Below are 20,077 nucleotides of genomic sequence, written 5' to 3' on the forward strand. Positions count from 1 at the left end.
AACCTTTTATGGTTGGAGGCTTTTTCCTAAAATTCCCCTTTACACTAATGAGTGGCTGTAAGATGTTAATATGAGGCTACCAGTTGATTACTCAGTGCCTCCAGATGAAGTATGCTCAAGTGTGCTCAAAACTTCGAAAACTCTTTATCTAGCTGCCAGCCCTGCTGAATTACCTTTGGATATGAAAGACTTTCTGCAAACCTGTTTGGTCTCTTACAGTGGGTTGGAAAATTGCTTTCTTTAACCACGTTACCTTCCTGTGGCGTGCCGCTTGTATATGGCAGAGTTCGGTACAGTTCCATGGCTGCTTTTTGACCGAGTTGCTCTTGGTATGTGCAGCATAACTGCTAGAGAGGGGCTGTGGTGGTTTACGGTGTGTCCTGCGCTTTCTGCCCAAAGGGCTCTTCTGGTAAGTTTGACTCACAGGCCCCAATGTGAAGTCATGACCCTCCTTCCAGATAGGCCACGTGCGGTGCGGTTGTGTCATAGATCTATGGGCCTGTGGCATACTATGCTTTTGGCAGCTGGATATGTGAGATACCTGCAAGATTAATTCTTCCTGGCTTGTGCCTCCCTGCAGTGATACACTTGGTTAGTAGTTTTGGTGCAAGCTGAACCTTGTTAGCTTAGAGTCAAAGGGAGAAAAGGGGCATGGTTTTGGTGACTAAAATCTGTGGGGTCACCCAAGGAATGGGTACTCTAAGCTTTGTTTTTAGCCATACAAGCCTTCAGACTGTTGCTGGATGTGGTCTCTAATAGGAAAAACTCATCAGAGCAGTATTGCAGAAATACTTCCTCATTTGGATGGAGTGGGTTACACATTCTCGTGATTCTGAGAAACTAATCTAGTTTGTCATTAATGAAACAGAACATATTGCAATGCAAATGAGTGGAGTTGCATGACAAGTGGTCCCACAGTCCTCAGCACTTGCTATTGATTGTGCAGTCTTAATTATTCATGCTATGCAAATTGCATTTCTCATCTTGCTCCTTCTTGTCTACATATTTTTGATACAGGACTTGCCTGCAAACAGTCTTGTTCTTTCAGTTGAGAGACGAGGATTGTTTCTGGCAAAGTTCTTAATGTTCCTTTGTCGAGCAAGTACTGGCTGAGCCAGGCAAGGCTTGGGAGCTCTGTCAAAATGAATTCATCTTGCTGTAACTTCAGATGAAGAAAGGGAAGAGTTTGTGGAGTATTATTTGATAAGAACAAAAGCCTTAAAATAGTCTTCAACTTTCTTTTGTTTTCTATACTGCAACTTTCTTTTTTTCTATACTGAAGCCCTTGTAGTACTTGTTTTCTGGTCAGTTGTTTGGAATAGACATGTGGGAGTGTTCTTTTATTCATCCTAAATATTACTTTGCATTTCAGGTATACCAAACCACTAACCTTTGCAGACTGCATTAGTGATGAATTGCCGTTAGGATGGGAAGAAGCTTATGACCCTCAGGTTGGAGTTTATTACATAGACCACAACACCAGTAAGTGACATGTTATTGTATTTTTGCAGAGTGATTGTTCTGTGCCTGTGTTAAAATACACTGAACACAAAACCACAAAATCGCTAACAGCATGCTATAGAGTAGATGAGATCTGCAGCTCGTGAAATCGAATCTCGTCCTCCATCGTACAAATTACTTCCCTCTCTAAAACAGGAATTTGAAACCTTTTGGTTTTCCGTCCTCAAATCAGCAGTCATGTTCAAGCTGATACTATGGACACACCTCTGTAAGATTTGGCTCTGCTGAGGAGTCCGACTAGGTAGCAATGATCTGGAGTTTGTTCTTAGCCTGGAATTTGTCCTTGTGGCAAGACCATTGGAAACAGTGCAAAGGTCTTGTGTTTATTTCCCTGGCAGGGATAAACTGCATGAGCTCCCTGAGCTGTAGCAGTTCACACTGCCTTTACTGGAGAGGAAGCTCTCAAGTAGGCTTGGGATATCCTGAAAGGTGTGCAAGCTGGAAAAGAGTTAAGTTCAGGCTTGTGGTGTTTTTTTCTGTATCTTCAAACTAAGCCATTGTTTACTGTCTTTGTTAGATTGCTTGATGGACCAGAAGTGTTAAGCTTTATAAGCTCATTTGAATTATAAGAAAATACAGAACTTGATATATGATTACAGATGTTGTTAGGAAATGTGTATTGGGTTGTGCTAGAACAAATCCCCTGAAAAAAGCAACAAACAAAATAAATCAGTGACTTTGGTCCTCTTTAGAGAACAGCTCCAATTGTAGTCCAGAAGTTCACAGCAGAACCATGCCCAGGCCTTTTTGAGGGTGTTTGTAACTCATGCAAAGAGAAACTTTTAAAAGACAAAAGTGCCTTGAAGTTTTTTTGGGTTTGTTTTGTGTTTTTTTTTTTTAAATCTGCTTCTAGGACTTCAACTGAGAACTTCGGCAATTTTTCCCTGCAAGTTACAAGATTTTTTTTTTAAAATAAAAATGTGGAAGTCTGGGGTTTTTTTTGGCTATCTTCACACCCTTCCCTTTTTCAGAAAAGCCACATTTTCACCTGGCCTGAGAATGCACCTTCCAGGTTTTAGCAACTTCTCTTGGTTATTAAAAATGCAGAATGAAGAAAGCCTATTCTCAAAAAGCACTAACTCCCCTCTGCAATACAAAGATCAAACATCTCCAGATGTGAAGGTGACACAAATTTTTATTTAGAGCTTATGTCATCCCAATGTCACAGTATTTACATGTCTTCAAATGGCTTTATCCTAACTATTTTTCTGTGAGGCAGGGGATGTTGATTTTTCCTTTTACAGGAAAGGATAGTGGGGAAGAAGGGGTAGACAAGTGTACAGAATCACACAAAACAAATCTGCAGGGGAGAGGACTGGACAAACTTTGGAGAAGGTGCTAAATTGCAAGACAAATTGGGATCTCCTATAAGTCTGTAAGACCATGTCTTGTGTCCATTTCGCTTCCACAAGAAAGCACTCTGGAGAGTTAATGATGAGGTTGCTTTTTAAAGACAGTCTGAATCTTAATGCTTTTTCTACTCTCACTTGGGACTGGGTAAGAGTTCTTTTTACCTCCTTCCAAATGATTTCATGTTTTCATGACTGTGTGCAGCCAGGAAAGGAGAAGAGCCTGGGCAAGCTCTCCAGAGGAGTCAAAAATATGGTTGGACTTCTCTTCCCTTCTCTGGTGGTTGGAGGTTTGCTGTATCAGGTGCTGGGATGTGGGAGGTGCCTACCAGGGTGCTCCAGGCCCAGACACAGGGATGTGCCACCTTCCAGGGACTCTGAAGGGCTTTGCTGTGTTAGGCAGCAGTGTTGGATTAAGAGGTTCCTGCCAATTCAGTTTTACCTGTACAGTGCTTTTGGGGAAGCTGTTTGTTCCCTGTCCCTTCCTAGTGAAATGTCTGTGGGGCTTGGTGTTGTTTTCCCTTGGATCAGTTCCCTCCTCTGGCTTATCAGGCAGTGACACGGACTGTTGCAGTAGAGGTAAGCCTCTGCAGGTGCTGTGGGAGCTGGCATTGTCCCCAAAAGAAATAATCTTCAGCTCACCTTCTGAAGTAAACATCAGGGTCACCTCTGATGACAGGAAAAACTCGGCTCAAGTAAAAGGAGAGGATGTTTCCAAGACTCTCTTCTTTGTTCCCTCTGAACTTTCACTTTGGTTTGAGATGTATTTTTATTTTCTCATTTGTCTTCCCCTCCTATCCACACTGGAGAAAGCTGAGCTCTTGTCACTGTGACCCATCCTAGCCAAAACTGGGGCATTAACTTACTCCACTGGCTTTTGCCTAAACAAGGATGGCTAGCTGTGATCCTGGGGGGACACAGTCCAGGTACAGGAAAAACCCCTTGATCTGAAGCCTGCTGTGGGACATGGAAGCTTGTCGGACCTCCTGAGTGTTTCAGCTGGCAGTAACTGCAGCATGTAGGTGGGACAAACCAAACATGATCTTAGTTGTACATTTGAGTTGGCCCCAGGGTGAATGCACAAAGATCCAGGTCTGAGCCCTGTGTGGTCTGAGGTAGTTACCCCTGGTCTGTGCCACTCGAAAGCACCACAGGCTTCAAGGGCATGCAGAGAAGGCTTCAAACCATGCTGACACCTGCTTAATAGCAGTTGCTCTTAAAAAGTTTCACTTCTATGGGATGCCAGAGGCTACAAGACTTGACCTAGAATTTCAATTAAAAGGTTGAAAAGAAGAGAAACAAAATCATGACCCTATTTCTTATGCCAGCTCTAATCCAAATCATGATAAAACAAACCATATCTGCTTACCTTCAGCTAATCAAGAGGCTCATCTTTGTGGTTTATGTTGAAGTATCCTCTGGAGGGTGTCCAAAACCGTTGTCTTCTCCAAGGTCTCTTGCAGATTCCCTGTGCAGGAAGGAACCGTCATCAGAGGGTGTGAAGGGGATGGAGGCATGTTGGTTCTTGCTGCACACTGGAAGTATTTGAGACTAATTATCATAAAGAAGCCCAAGGACAAACCTAAATTAAATCTAAAGCCAGGAGCCATTAAAAAAAGTGAGATGGAGAACACTTCTAACCTTCTCTCTGAGGCAAAATAAATACAATTAAATTTAATTGAGTACCAAGAATATTCCTAATACAGTATTAATGCATAGCCCTGAGTGTCTCTCTCTGGGAGAACTTCTTTGGAATTTGATTTGCACAGAGAAACGATGATTTTCTTGCCAGATGCTGATGCAAGCATAGTAAGACTACATTCTTCAAACATGAAACAATCAGATTTATTTATGACAAGCTCAACATTAAATTAAAAATACACAAGACAACAAATGATGTAGCAGCATGCATTTCTGTAGTCCTTTCATCTGACTTTTGAATGTATTTTGCATTTCTCAGTAGCTGGGACAGATCGAGAGCCCTTGGCCAATATTTTCATAGATTGTTATTACATGTTTGAAAATCAAAGCTCAGAGCTGCAATCAAGGGGAATACAGTTAGTGCTGTGATTACTGAAAAGGTTGACGTGAATATTTAGAAAAATGGGAACAAAGCCGTTTCAGTACATAAGTGGGTTGTCCATCCTCTCCACGAGCTGGCTGCCAGGTGTTCACTTTGTCAGGTGGTGTGCGTGTTTGGGGCAGTGTCAGTGTTTCACCACCTAACGGAGGTGTACAGGATGAGGCAGATTTTGATAGTCGTCTTCCTAGTCACTTATAATGGAGGGATTTCCCTGCAGCAGCTTCCACTGCCTTTCTTGCAATTATAGGAAGAATGGGCTGCTAGTTTAAGGGAAAGCTGGAAATACCAAGCTTGAAGAAGCCACAGGTAGACTTGTGCCCCAGTGTCCTGAATTAGACTTCAGGAGTTGTGGGTACTTTGCCAGCATACTCATTAAGCTTGAAATTAAGAGTCCTGAGTCATGGTTGCTGGTTGCTGGTCCAGGGAAGCTGTGTGTCTGGGAATATGGGGGGCAGCTCTCTGCGTAACTCGCAGCAGACTTTCCCCTTCTGGTTCAACTATGGAGTAAAGGGAGTTACTCCATCTGGGTGTGGGTAATGGTTATCTGGAAAATGGGATCTGGAGGCAAGAATAGAGGCAGGAGCCTATGGTTTTTGGACTGTTACAGTTGATGCACTGCTGTGTCTTCCTGACTTCTCTCTTAGGGGGAGCAAAAGAAACCATAGTGCCGTCTGGGAGGGCACCAGCACCTACAGTTGGCACAAAGTTCACAACTTTAACTTTCTTCAAGTTATTTTTGGGCAGTTTTTCAGGTCCAGGCTTAGCTTTAATATTACATCAGTTGAAATGTTGCTTCTGCTAGCAGGACCTATAAGGGACTTTTTGTTGAAATGCTTCTACAAACTATACTGTTAGTGTCTAAAAGTTTGGGGTTTTTTTAATCATCTCTTGCAGGTTCTCTGGGTTTCGCTGTGTAACTTGAAATGCCATGTGTTCTTTTGGATCTTGAGATACTGTTAAAACAAGTTTTTGCTGGCGTGTCCTGTTAATTTTCTCCTCAGCATGATCATGGACAGCTTGTGAAAATGGTTGAGTGTCCATCCCTTGGGTAAAATCCTTTATTTCTAGTTCTGCTCCTAGGATTATTGTCAAACTGTTCTCTTCCCTACATCCTGCGTATTGCGGTGTTAGTCTTATGCCCGACTTGCTTAAGAGCTGCTCATACCTTCCACGGTGGCAGTTTTTACTAAATATTTAAAGAGGCTCTTAAGATATGCAGATTAGATTCCTACTGATAGTTTCAAGCAGCTCCTTTTTATTAATTATTCATTATGTGGTAACTAGGCATCCTTATTCAAGCATGGTAGTTTAGACATTTTAGAGCACTTAGTCAACTGAACATTGGAACCTGTTCCAAGCAAGAACATAATAGCCTTGAAAGAGAAATGAAAAATATTTTGTACACTTCTTCACAAAACTGAGACAAATACTGACAATAAATTTGCCTAATTAGTATTAGGACTAGCTGCATGTCTGTGACCTTATGCCTTTTTCATGATTAGAAACCTGAAAAGCAATGTATTGGTTGTGTTGGGGTAATGGAGATGGAAGTGGTGTAGCTGTTCATGACTGCGTTGCCTATGTTACCAAGAAACATTTTCCTTAAACTCCGCCTCCTGTATTCTGCAGTGATTTACTGCTGTGCCTGCTTTCAGTGAAAGAAATGTTTACTCCCCTTCTGAGATGCTGTTTATATAATGTCATTTGAGATGCTTTCATGAATACGTTCTGTGAGTTAATGAGTCTTTATTTTTACTTACCTATGGAATCTGAGTGAGGAGGCTTTCTTTTCCCTTTTTAATAAAAGCCACTTGGCAGCCAAAGAGGACGGGCAGAGCTGTAACCGCTTTCATGTTGTCAGATGCAGTATAATGCAGTCATGTGGCAATGATATTTTCTGAAAGTTTATCAGTGAAATAGTAGAGGTATTTTATTAGTAATATTATAAAGCAGTTACAATAAAGATAAGTCTAACAGTCAATGTCAGTATCTTAGAGCTTGTGTGTGCACATGCTTGTGTGGATGTGTTAAGAGGCAGAACCAGGATGGCTTCAGCAGCAGAGGAGTTGGCAAGTTGTATCATGATTTGGTCATGAATTGTTCTATACAGTGATTCAGCGTGGCAGAGCTCACTGGAGTTCATTATGGATCAATGGTCACCTCCTAAGAAAAAAGGAAAATGTCCTTATTCCACTTTTTTATTAGGGGATGGGGCAAAGGGCTATTTTAAAATATTTCCATAAATGGTGGAGCTTCTCCAGGCAGCAGTACAAACCTGCTTTCCATTGATCTCGCCTCCTTCTGTTTTCTCTCTAAGAAACTACACAGATAGAAGACCCTCGTGTGCAATGGCGGCGGGAGCAGGAGCATATGCTGAAAGACTATCTTGTCCTGGCCCAGGAGGCGATTGCTGCACAGAAGGAGATCTATCAAGTGAAACAGCAGAGGCTTGAATTGGCCCAGCAAGAATATCGGCAGCTGCATGATGTTTGGGAGCACAAACTGGGCTCTCAGACCAGCTGTGAGTAGTTAGCGAACTCTTATCCAGTGACTTTCTCAATCCTGAACCTGCTAGGACAGTAAAATGCTTGAAGCTGGTCCTCTGATAGAGCACTGGGATGTGTTATGCCATGTCACTCTCCACGTTTGCTCAGTCTGTCTCAAAAGCAATAGCTGCCTAGCACCTATTTGGTAAAGGATAATTGTTATGAAACACTATTGTGGTTGGCTCAGTCACTGGAGCCAGTGTGCAGATTTTTCAGCATGGGCTTCAACAAATGTGAAAAAATGTGGTGGTTGTCTCAATGTGAAAAAAATGAAGTTATGTGGTATTTTCCTTGATTCCTCTGTCCAAAGTATAGAAACAAGGCAAGAAGGCTCATCTCAGATAGCGTTCCCAGGCCCTTTTGGAGTTTAACGTCCCAGGTAGTTGAGTGACTGTCTCGGGGAGCTAAGGGTCTGTATTTTATGCCATGTAAAAGCTAACATTGGTGGATACCTCTCTGTGTGTGAAGAACGTTGTTTTGTGCTCCATATTCTTTGTCACACAGGAAATATCAATACCTCTTGCTTCAAGAGTTGGTGCAGAAATGCTTATAGAAGGCCAAATTTCCTCCTTTTTGTTAACTAGTTAGGAGCTGGAAAACATCCAGAGGAGGATTTATTTCCTGCAAGTCTTCTAGAATTTTTTTATAATCCTTAGTATCACACTTTTTTGTTCTTGCTAGCCATGTCAATGCACTGACCTTCCCCCACTTCACTCTTGCTGAGTTATATCTTACGGTGATGAATTCCACTGGCTAATGCTGTGCCTGATGTTAAAAAGTATTTAAGTAGATTTCTGTCAACTGAAGGATTCTTATTTGACTAGGGTCCTGTCCATCATCTCTGAAGTACAGTTTTTGGTCTTAAGAGCACTCTACCTAAATACTAGTGTACCAGAGCAGTACACTAGGAACGCTGTGAACATGAATTACATCGGTGTAATGCGATCTGTCTTTAAAAATAGAGCCAAACAGAAAGAACTAGAAATGCTTTCCCATGTTTTATAGGGCATAAACTGATGGCTGCAAGGATCAAAACATCTCACTTGCCTACAGCTACCTCTAACAGCATTGCACATTGGGGAGCTTCTGTACCTTCTGAAGCAGAAGGGTTTTAGCCGCTGCTGAGAAGAGAATTCTGCTCTTAATGGGACATTGATTTAATCCAGTGTGACACATTGTATGATTGGTCATGTCCTCAAGGCTGTGAGATGCTTGCATCACATTTTTCAGTTTCTTCTCATTCTTTGCTTTTCTTTGTTTCTAAACATTCAGTGGATTGTTTACTCAATGAGAAAGTCTTAAAAAAAAAAAGTAAACCTTTATGCAATGCCTGACCCTTCAGTTCTGTTAAATGCCTTTGGAAATGCAGGAAGCCACACTATTGCATGGAGTGAACGTGTTTGGGAGCCTGAGTTAAGTGTGTTAACCTAGAACAAATCAAGACTTTGGAGATGCAGGACATGCTCTGGCCTCTTTAGTATACACTTTTTATGGAGTACTTGACTGCACTATTGCCTTTCCCTGCCTTTTGAAGGGTGAGAAGAGATCTGGACAATGGGTAAAAGGCCTACACCAGCAATGTGTGGAGATCTGGGTGCGCAGGAGTATGGGAGGTCTTGATCTGTGGTAGGGCTGGTAGAAGAGTAGGGAGGAAGGTAGAGCTGTTAAACTGGCTGTTGTACTTGTTCTAGTGCTCTCTGGCTCATCATCGAGTTCCAAGTATGACCCGGAGATCCTCAAAGCGGAGATTGCTACTACAAAATCCAGGGTAAGTGGTATGAACGGACCTTTGCTTGCCACGAGTAATCTTCAGATATTTCCAAACCTCATGGCAAATACTAAAGGAGATGCCAAAGCAGTTGAAAAAGCTAATGTTGCCTTTCTTAATCTAGGAGATAATTTATCAGGATTCTCAAACGTTGCAGTCTTAAGAGTTTGAAACACTTTTTTCCCTTAGACTTTAGACTTCCTTGGAAGCTGGCAGTACATACTGCTGTACAGATACGCTGTGGGGTATTCAGCTGTGTGCTGGCTCCTCGGTGTGCCGCAGCACTGGAGAGCTGCGAGTTCTCTCCAGAGACTGGCAGCTGTTTTGTCCTGGGCTTAGTGAGGGTTGTTAGCAGCAGCAGTGTGCGCTCTCATGCAGAGCTCAGTTTGGGAAGAAGAAAGGACAAAAGTAAAGTAGGTCAGTCTGGCCTCTGTGGAGGAATATAAAACAGCAAGCTGTAGGGTCAGTGGATTTACAATATGTATTACCATCTTGCTGTGTTACTCATGCAGTGGGGCCTTTCAGTTTGGTATCTTGGAGGATGGCTTCTATCGATGCAGTGTAACTCCTGTCCTGATGCTTAACGTTTTTTTTTAATGACTGGGAAGGTTTTAAACATTACTGAGTAAAATCGACATGTGTTTCGTTCCTGTCTGTTGAATTTTTCTCAGCTTTTCTGCTTATGAGGTTCAAACTTCCCTTGAGCCCCTTATTAAGTGGTGTAATATCTGGGTACTGCATAAATCCCTAGCCAGTGATAATGTCCTGATGAGGATGCAGTCAGGGCTGTTAGCTGCTGTTGAGATGAACTGATTATCTGGAAACTTTGTTTGGAGTACTGTCTACACTGAGTAAGTTTTGAATTGAATGGGTAATGCTGTACCTAAATGTTCATGTAAAGTTTCATTCTAAAAATGTGACACCTTGTTACAGGTTAATAAACTCAAGAGAGAAGTAGCTCACATGAAGCAAGAGCTTCAGTACAAAGAGCATGGATTTCAAACACTGAAGAAGTGAGTTTGTTCTCAAGATCTTATTTTCAGTGTAGAACATCTCTGGCTTGTAATGCATCCCCCTCTACGTTTATAAATAGGTGCCTAAATAACGTAAGCTGAAATATGTTGCTGCTGCTATCTTTAGGCATATGCAACTGAAAGCAGTACACAGACATGGGGGTAGTTATCTCAAATCAATGCCTCTATGTGATCGACCGCATCATAACTGACTTCATGGCAAAAAGATTTTGAACCAGGATCTCGCCAGTTAAATGGTATTCTGTTTTACTCAGTATTGCTCAATATGGATGACGCAGTACAGCCTATTGTCTTAACTGTAAGAGCTATTGTTTTAGGGCACTGAGGAAAAATTTGGGGTGGAGTGGAAGGGGAGAAAAAGTTTCAGGTACTTACCTTTGTACGAATAGACATCTGGCATGTTTTAAATAATGTCACTGGTTAATATCTTATTTATTATAAATGTCAACTGTGGTAGAATTCCTTTGAGGAGAGGGAAGGATGAGGCAGCTTGTAATTAGGTTGTGCAAGCAAATACATCTGTGCATGAGATCTATGCCTGGTTTTTGAAATCATGGCTGAAAATAAGGTAGTTCTCATAGATGGCTAAGTTGATCCTCTCTGGGTTAGAAACAAGGTAACTAGCAGTGATCTGCCCAAACCTACTGTTTTGGGGGTTTCGTGTGCATCTTTGTCCTCCCTAAGGAGTCAAAGAGATGATATGGCTAAAATCAGAGTTCTGAAGCTTAACGTACTTCTGAGTGGAGTAACTTAGGTGATGATGAGTGGGGTTCTTTGTTCCTTCTGCTGTCTTTGTTATATTTCGGAGTGTGTTTTTCTTAAAACTTAATGTCAAGATGCCTGCATCTGGGATGATTAAATTAACTGGACTATGAAGTGTTAGCTTACTGTATTTTTTTTTACATTTCCATGCAGAATTGACATGAAAATGTCTGATACTCAAGGTGGCTACAAACTTGATGAAGCACAAGCCATTTTAAGTGAAATGAAAGCTCTCAAGAAGGCTATCACATCAGGGGAGAAGGAAAAACAAGATCTCATTCAGGTGTTGAAACAGGATGACTTTATAGTATTTCGTGTCTCCATTGCTATCAGATTGAATTTCTGAGAAGTAATTTAAGTATTTTGTATTTCAGATATGTGATCGAGATTTTTATTAACATAAATTAGTTCTGTATTGTGGTTGGACTGCAGCCTTTTTGTTCTTCAGATCCTGGAAATAAGAAGTATAAAACATAGCAACTAACAGCAGTAAGCACTTGCTTAGAGATGAGTGTTTGTCTCAGGGTTTATTGGTCAAGAATGAACCGGTGTGACTGTACTGCTGTCAAAGAACAGATCTGGAGAAGCCATGAAAACACTGTGGCTCACTTGGTCTGCCATCTGCAGCACAGAGCCTGTCTGTCTGGGCAAAATGGTGTGCTAATGCCTGTGGGCTGGTTCATGCTGTGGGAGGTGCAGTCCAGCCATGCCTGACCTCGTGTTTGCGGGGTCTGAGTGCCCACAGTAAACACGGTCAGATCTTAATCATGTAGTTTAGGCTAAAGCTATGGAGCTGCCAAGGTACTTTGAGCAGAAGTGAGCTCACCTCATGACTTTATGGTTTTAGAGCTTAGCCAGGTTAAAAGACAGCTTTGTGAATGACAGAGGATCCCAGTCAGACCTGTGGGCCAGCGGCGTGTCTGTGGAAAGCTCCAGCCCTTTGTTACCCCGGCAGTACCTGGATGTCAGCTCCCAGACGGATGTTTCGGGAAACGTGAGTAATGTGTGAGAAACCAAGTGCATGTGGAGACATTCCTCTGAACTATATGTAGTACTGCCTTAGTACGAGTTTCCAAGCATGGGCAAGTATTTATGAAATGGTACCTTCTCCTGGTTTAAACTTCAGCGTGACATTCATTTTTGTGTGCAGTGTTAACGTATCTCTAAAGGCAACCTGCTGCTTCCCCACACTGCCTCTATTAGAACAACCCAGGTGGGAATAAAAGGGAAGGAAGTTTTATTTTGCCTGTAGGTGTAGCTTCTTGTTATACAAATATTCCCTTAGCTCTTCGTAGCAGTGATATGCTACTAGGCAAGAAACATTCAGCAGCTACGTATGGGCTAAGCTCTAATGAGGACTCTTCCCTTAAGAGTGCATTTGGCTTTTAGTGTGTTACGAGGGAGAATGATAGCATATGTGCAGATATTTTGATGCTATCAAACATGTGTAGTACTCATAAACCTTCAGTCCTCCTTGTGCAACAGGATCATAACTGTCAGGTTGGTGCCAGCCTGAGCAAGGACTCGATCAGCGCTGTGGATACATCATATGTCTCACAGGACATCACGGAAGCCTCTCCTGTGAACTTTTACTTAAATGTTTGCAGCCGCTTTCAGTCAGGGCCACACATGTGACTAAAGATCTGCAGATTTGGGCGTGATGGGATGTCCCTTGTCTTTAAGACTTTACAACCAAAGCAAGATATCATCCAAAACAAAATGCAACGCAGCATTTAAAGATTGCAAACAGCATTTAAGAAGACAGATTACAAAGCTATTTCTGTTTGCATGAAAATAGAAGCCCAAGAGAGATGTGGTAAACTTTCTTTTTCTGATAAACTAGGCCAGAAAGAGCCTCTGAATCTTGTGGGTTTTTAAGTATTTGAAGCAATCATGAAAAATTTAATCAAAGGCAAAATTTTCCTATTCTGTGATTGGTTTAACTAGTAAATGAGTTTGACAAGAGCAAGTGTAACTTGTATCATCATCAATTTCAATAGGGAATATCAAAAGAGGAGTGGTTACTAACTTGCTGATTTTATATTTTGTGTCTCAGTTTATTACCAGCAGCAATAACCAGTTGGCTGAGAAAGTGAGATTACGCCTTCAATATGAAGAAGCAAAGAGAAGGTAATTCTTTAGACTGTACCTTCTGGCTGTCACACAGCTTATTCTGAAGATATGTTTCACTAGAAAAGGTGCCACTCAGATTGAAACCCAGCGTTACTGCTAAACAAACATGGTAATTTCTGAGCAAGTGAGGCAATAGGCTTTCTGGGCCAACGTTATCATTCAAGAAATAAATAACCATCCTAGAAATTACTAAGGAGTGACTAATACATGAAGAATTCAGTCTGGCCACACCTGTGGGGACATAAGTGGTTTTGCTACCTGTTGCCAATGCTTCCCCATTCCTAATAAGGAGACTGTACTGCAAGGCATCTCCTTACCTTATTCAAAATGAAATGAATGCTTGCATGGCTTTAAGTCAGATAAGGAGGAATGTATATTGTGTTAACACCTAACATATCAAAATATGGTCAATGACTACAATTTCAGAGCTCGTCTGCTTATCTGTAAGAATGTATGTTTTCACCCTTGCCCTCTCATCTGAGATGAATGAAGAATAGATTTAAAAAATTCATATCTACTTAGCATGCTAATTTAGGCAAAAGTTTTCTGGGCTTTACTTTTTTAATAGATAATAGCTAACTCAACTGTTTAGATAGTACCTGTATTTTTATGGATAAATACTCTAGTTAAATGAAAAACCACCAAGTGATATTTAGACTTTGGCTGGGCTAGTCCTTGTTCAGCAATGTAACCATCAGTGGTGGTGATTTCAATTTTAACTGCTCTAAAGGGATTTGCAATTCCAGAAAAACAAACTTCAGATGCATGGTACAATCTGTACTTGCGATATATGCAAAGAGAAGGGTTTTTTTCTCCAGTTTCTGGTTAGAGATAAGAGCTTTAAGGCTGAGGTTACTCATAACGTTCTCTTTTTAGTGTATTGGCATGGTCAATAGGCCATGTTTCTCAGTGGCGTAAAATTTGATCTGTATCTGTGACAGTTGACAAAGACTGTATGCCCAGTTGCTTTTTGACATGAGCTTACTTTTCTTCCTAGGTTTAATTTTATCAGAACTGTCTATTTTGCCAATCCAAGATGAACATCTACCTTGATATTCAAATCTTTCTGTGTCTTTTTAAAACAACATTAATATTAACCCCCCAGATGCAGTAGTTAATTTTTCAATGTTAAAACTGCTCTTTACTTTTAAGCTTTGCTCAAGATTGCAATTTAATTCACACTGACTTTGTATCTTCAGATTGAAGTGGAGCACTCTTACTTTAGCCTGTATCTTTTCCAAGGAGGGGCGAGTGAATAATGACAAACCTGAGATCATTAATACGCTCTTTAAAAAGAGACAGAACTTCATAAAGGCAGCACAATAATTCATTTGAAGTAGTGACGAAGGGCATACAGCACTGCCTTGCAGTTAAAGAAGGTTTGATACCTCATGTCTGTCTTAGATTATCTATAGATTTTCTCAGAGTTTAAAAAACATTATCATGAGGAAAGATGGGTCTGAATAGGCATGAATAATTGATGCTAAAATGAAAAGATCTCCAGCTATCAGAGCACTGTGGTTTTGGCATAGTCTTTAGTAGGAGCTGCAGAAACAAATACCTTAACTGGTTTTAAGCTGGAACAATACTATGGATATAGTGACTCACAAGGAACCTTCTGCTCCTGTGAAAATTCCTCCTTGTGATGTTAGAAGTATTTCCTGTCCCCGCAGCACAATATTAAAATACGTTCCAAAAACACAATAGAAGAGCAAGTACTTTGCCCATGCACATATTATGAAGGGAGCCAAATGGTGGAAATACATCTGTCTTATTAGCTCTGCAATATCTGGAAAGATAAAACTTAAGGCCTTGAAGTCAAGATGATCCCATATTAGTTAGGTTAGAACTACTAGATTTATAAAGGGATGGTGATTTTGAAAGTGGACTGTAGCAGACGCTGTTTATAGTATTGTTGTGGACCAGTCTAAAGCCACAAATGTAGGTGAATATCCTGCTGCATTTCACCACGCCAGAACTGTCAGGGTACAATTCTGCCTGTTTCCTTACCCACCACTAAGTCCTTTTCTTTCACGACTCGATGAGACAAGAGCCCTAGAACAGATAACGTTAAACCTGCAAAAAAGAACAAAGAGCAACTGCAGTGACAAACCTTTAGCTTAATTGGTTTGGAAACTGATAATGGGTATCATGTCAAAAGAGATGTCAGTACTACATCTTAACAAGGAGATAGCTACTGCAGCATAAATGTAATCAGAGATGGAACTAAATTATGTTGTACAATTTCAGACATAGAGTAGTAACTCAGTTGTGTAGCACTTGCACTCTGTGCACTGGTTTAGTTCCTTCAACAGTTAAACTGTCAGCTTGGGTGTTGTGTGACTGGTGGTAATGCTGAGCTTTTAAAAGTATATTTTATAATCTAAGATGGAATATTTCAAAGTCACATTTAGCAGCATTGCAACAATGGTGGGTATTTGACTGGTCAGTTTTTAGACCACACCTCCCACTTTTTTTTTTCTGAAGAACAGAGGCTGATCTGATATAGGATTGTTAATTACTGGTTGTGGATGCACATCTTAATGTACGCTTCTGTGGAGACGCATGTGCTCTGAACGATCTCCGAAGAGACTAAAAATTTTACATGTTATGCCTGTATCACAGATAAGTGCCAGCTTTCCCCAGTTAAAAAAAAAAAGAGACTTGATATGACAATGAATAAATCATCTAACTACCTTTTCCAGGTAAGAAGAAAACAGTTAAATAAAACTTGAGCTTCCTGTTCTGTGTTTTGTTCAGTCTTGCAAGCTAGTGGCTATTCAGAAAGACTGTGTGACCTGAGCCCAGTATTGCTGGTTTCTTTGCAATGCAAACCTAGCATGGCTCGGCAACGATATAGTTCAGACTCGGTCAGCGAATGCTGAAGGGCTGGAGTCTTCAGCCAAATGCCAGGCAGTCTGCAAAGCATTTCTTTTGTAATGATGCTGTTTTATTGGAAAAATAGAATACATAAACCTCCTTTTAACTGAGAAGGGGAAAAAAATGATCATTTACAAAAGGTAAAACTTGAGGTTAGTTTAACAAAGCTGTTAGACTCGGAAATGCATAGGGAACAAATTCCAGTGGAAAAGCCATATCCATGCAAATGTATGCCAAAAGTGATCAGATTAATGCCAGCCAATCCTCTTAAACTCATATCCCTTTAAAATGCACAGAGGAATTCTTGGATTATGAATTAATGCCACTGTTAATTCTTCATTGGAGCACAGTGTTGCACTTAATCAGGCACTCAAAAACAAAACAGCTCCTAAGAAGACCTAAAAATAGCTGAGCTGAATATCTATCAATTATGGAACTTTAATTAGAGTAAGCAACCTGCTGTGGGAAATGGGTTTACAGAAAGTGAGGCTTCTCTTCAGAAAGGTGATCTCTAGTCTGTCTCCTGTGATGGAGGAGGCAGGTCAGTCTGTGTGAGCCTAACCCTTCACAGGCTCTCTCGGGGCTCGAGTTCTTCTTGGCCTCCGGAGCTTGGAAGACAAAGCTTTATTCTTCAAGGCCATTCAGCAGTCGTGTAGCTGCTGCTGCCCAGATCTGCATCTTATTACTTCACACACTTTGATTTTGCTAGTTGGCATTCAGTTTGCTCTGTGCCTGCATGTGTGCTGGTTTGCTGGAGGAAGTGTGCACCATCCTGTGCGTTTCTGTAGCATAAACCAAATTCTGGAAATCCGCATCTCTGGAAAGAGATTAGTACCCGCAACTATTTGTTGTGCCCAATTTAAGTCCAGTAATTCTGTCACCAGATCACAAAGCCATTTCAAAGGGAGATGAATATTGGACTTTCATTTTACATGTACAGCATTTCACTTCCATTTCTTACGTGTTTGCTAAACCTGAGTGAGAAATTAACCCGAGTTAATCACATGAAGGGGCATGTATGCCTTGGCTCTCTGGTCTTCAGTCAGGTGAATTATTTTTGCAAATAACTTGCCTTGTATTGCAAAATACTTTTTCTCCTTGTTTGCCTTCTAAGTTTTTGTAATTTTTCCACCCCAGCCCATTCTTCCCTCCCCATTCCCTGCTCCCCACTCGATCATTTTTGGTTGTGCGAGTTCTAGAAATGCAAGTCCTTGGTAACTTAGCTTTAGCGGTACTATTGTTTCTCACCAGACTACCATGATCACCCCATCAGGTCATGGAGAGTTGTAGGTCAGTGAGTTCAAAGGAGACAACTTGCTTTGGGAAGGCTGACATTACTACCATTGGTTCTGTATTCTGGCCTGCTGCTGATTTTTTGCTTCCCTCTGTATGTTGCATTGCAAAGTCGATCATTTGTGGAGCTAACTGAGCAGTTCAGATACTTGGGAGCTGGGGAATGTGCAGATAGTTGAGGTGAGCAAGCCTCCTTACCTGCCACAAGCTGTGCTCTCCTCTGCTGTCCATCAGAGCTCTTGCTAAATTCTAGATGTGTATTGCCCTTGCTTTTAGTAGTCATCTTCCTGCTTGAGATAATGTGGTATGGTGCTGCAGGATTAGTGAACCAGACTTTAAACTGAAATCTGGAATGATACCTCTAATGAAAATAGACTTTAAATTTCATGCAAATAAGCGGCTCTGGATGTAGGTAGGTTCATATTGCCTCTTCAGTTCTTCACATCCTCAGGTGTGTGTTGCACAAGAAGTAGCGTAGCTCTTTAATGTGTCCAAAATGCTTACTGTTGAGTCAATAGTTGGATTCTTCCAGTAGCAGCATGCAGATGATTAACTTCCTCATTGTAAAGGCAAAATTAGTTTCTAAACTTTTGAGTAACCACTGCTTTTTATCAGCCTATCTGAATCGTATATGGAGAGTATACAGTTCTTTTCCATAAAACTGATTAAAGATCAGATATCTACCACATGAATACTCTCCACACCAAGTACTGTGAGGTCATTAGCTGTAAGGCATATGAAACACCCTGTAGTATATCTGACAGCTTTTTTCGAGATACAGAGCTTCTGTTACACTATTCCCTGACTGGTGGGCACTGCAGGTTAGCTAGAGACTTAGCTTACCATTGAGAGCAAACCTGAGTTAAAATCCCGTTCTGCGTGTCAACCTCCTGGCGGTGCCATCACTTGACAGCACCCTGGTAAGGAGGGCATGAGGGTGAGGGTAGTTGTCCCTGAGCTGAGAGTCGTCTGATGTGGTGGTTGTGGTGCACCTTTGTGTCTGGAGCAGTAGCTCAGACACTCCTCGTGGAATAACTGCCTTTTTTTTTTTCTGCAGAATAGCAAACCTGAAAATACAACTGGCTAAGCTTGACAGTGAGGCCTGGCCTGGTGTGCTAGACTCTGAGCGGGATCGTCTGATGTTAATTAATGAGAAGGAGGAGCTCTTAAAAGAAATGCGATTTATTAGCCCCAGGAAATGGACTCGAGGGGAGGTGGAGAGACTGGAGATGGAGAGAAGGCGCCTAGAGGAAGACCTTCAGGCTGCTAGAGACACTCAGAGCAAAGCTCTAACTGAGAGGTGGGTTACTGGGCGTAGGACAGAGCTTGCCTTGTTGGATGAGAGGTAATTGGGAACAAGCAGCAACATACCCTGGCTGAATGCTGATAGCAGCGTGCCCTCAGCTTTCCAGGAGACCATTTCTACTTACAAGGTTTCTGAAATCATCTCCCAAAAGAAACCGCCCTCAAGTCTTACTCCCGAAGTGGGGAAAGGTTGTTGTTCCTACAAATGGATCCTGTATGAGAATGTAAGAAATGCTCAAAATAGCCCAGTATAATGTTTGTGTACTATAATGTTTCTGTGTGCAGCCAGCTCCTCGCAGCGGCTTCTACAGTTGCTGTGCAGTCTGGAGCTTGGTAAATGTCAACAGATGGAATTTTAAATTTTAAGAATTTGTTGTTTGTTCTGAGCATCCTTGTATGCAATTCCTGTAGGAACTGGTATTTGACAGGGCTGTGGGAGTTGCATGGAATATCCTGTGAATCTGAACTAGCTGAAAAAAATGCCAGCTATCCTCCCTAATTTTACTTGTATTGCAGGGGGAGATCTCATGGGGATGTACAATGAGGATGAATGGTGTTCATCCTAGGCAATCTTAGGCATTGCCTACAAGCGCTTTACAATCTGGATGTATTAATGTGGGTGGCTATGGTAATGTTACTTTTAGCTGCAGTCTCTTGAATATATATGGAATAGGTGTGTTGCATTCACTCTCTGTGGCTCTATATTTTCATTTCTTCTACATGCTCAGTGTCCAGACTACACCAATTTTCTACATAGTCTTTTGATGGTTTTATCATGCTGGAAAAATGTAGGCATTTCAGATGTTTCAGCTGCAGGACTTTTACCAGCCTGAAACATCTGTGGTTTGACAAATGTTTCTGGTCTTGCTGTAGGACAAACACTTCCATTTGTGATTTTTAGGAATATGGTCCAGTTCTAGTGTGCCAAAGAAACAGTATGTTTCTGGAGAAGGATTTCTTGTCCAGAGGCCTGTTAAGTTAGAGAATGAGCACCCAAGTGCATGTGTTTGTGTCTTGAACCAATTCAGGTGTGAAATAAAACTGAGATGTTGCTAAAGTCCGTAATTTATGTAAAGTTGTAATGCGATGGTTAATAACTAAATCATGTAAACCTTAGTCATCCGTGGGCCTTACTGAAAGCAAATGAAAGCATTTACACCTTTATTAGCACAGTAAGTATAAGAACGCAATGGTGTATAGCAAGCAAAATCTGCCAGACTTTTTTTGAGGCCTGATCCTAGAAACATTAACTTTTATAGTACTAGCTGTAATTATTTTCCCTGTTGTGAATGTTTGCAGGATTGAATTCTGCAGAGTATTGGAACTTGGTAAACACCTATGCATCTTGACCAAATTCTGTCCCACGTTATACTGTGTATTCTTACTAACTTTTGTAGGATTTC

The 20,077-nt window shown here is 41.3% G+C and overlaps 1 protein-coding gene across 2 annotated transcripts in view; it reads left to right on the forward strand.

The window, feature by feature from the left end:
- Window positions 1-20,077, forward strand: part of WWC1 (WW and C2 domain containing 1) — a 74,279-nt gene that overhangs the window by 33,700 nt on the left and 20,502 nt on the right. For both annotated transcript variants that reach the window (XM_076350484.1, XM_076350485.1), the window contains exons 2-9: window positions 1,373-1,482; window positions 7,271-7,474; window positions 9,191-9,267; window positions 10,201-10,280; window positions 11,217-11,346; window positions 11,911-12,057; window positions 13,120-13,193; window positions 18,427-18,669. In XM_076350484.1, coding sequence (XP_076206599.1) covers window positions 1,373-1,482; window positions 7,271-7,474; window positions 9,191-9,267; window positions 10,201-10,280; window positions 11,217-11,346; window positions 11,911-12,057; window positions 13,120-13,193; window positions 18,427-18,669 — 1,065 coding nt within the window. The remainder of the gene's footprint in view (window positions 1-1,372; window positions 1,483-7,270; window positions 7,475-9,190; window positions 9,268-10,200; window positions 10,281-11,216; window positions 11,347-11,910; window positions 12,058-13,119; window positions 13,194-18,426; window positions 18,670-20,077) is intronic.

Source organism: Aptenodytes patagonicus, chromosome 12 (genome assembly GCF_965638725.1).
Source record: "Aptenodytes patagonicus chromosome 12, bAptPat1.pri.cur, whole genome shotgun sequence".
NCBI lineage: Eukaryota > Metazoa > Chordata > Aves > Sphenisciformes > Spheniscidae > Aptenodytes > Aptenodytes patagonicus.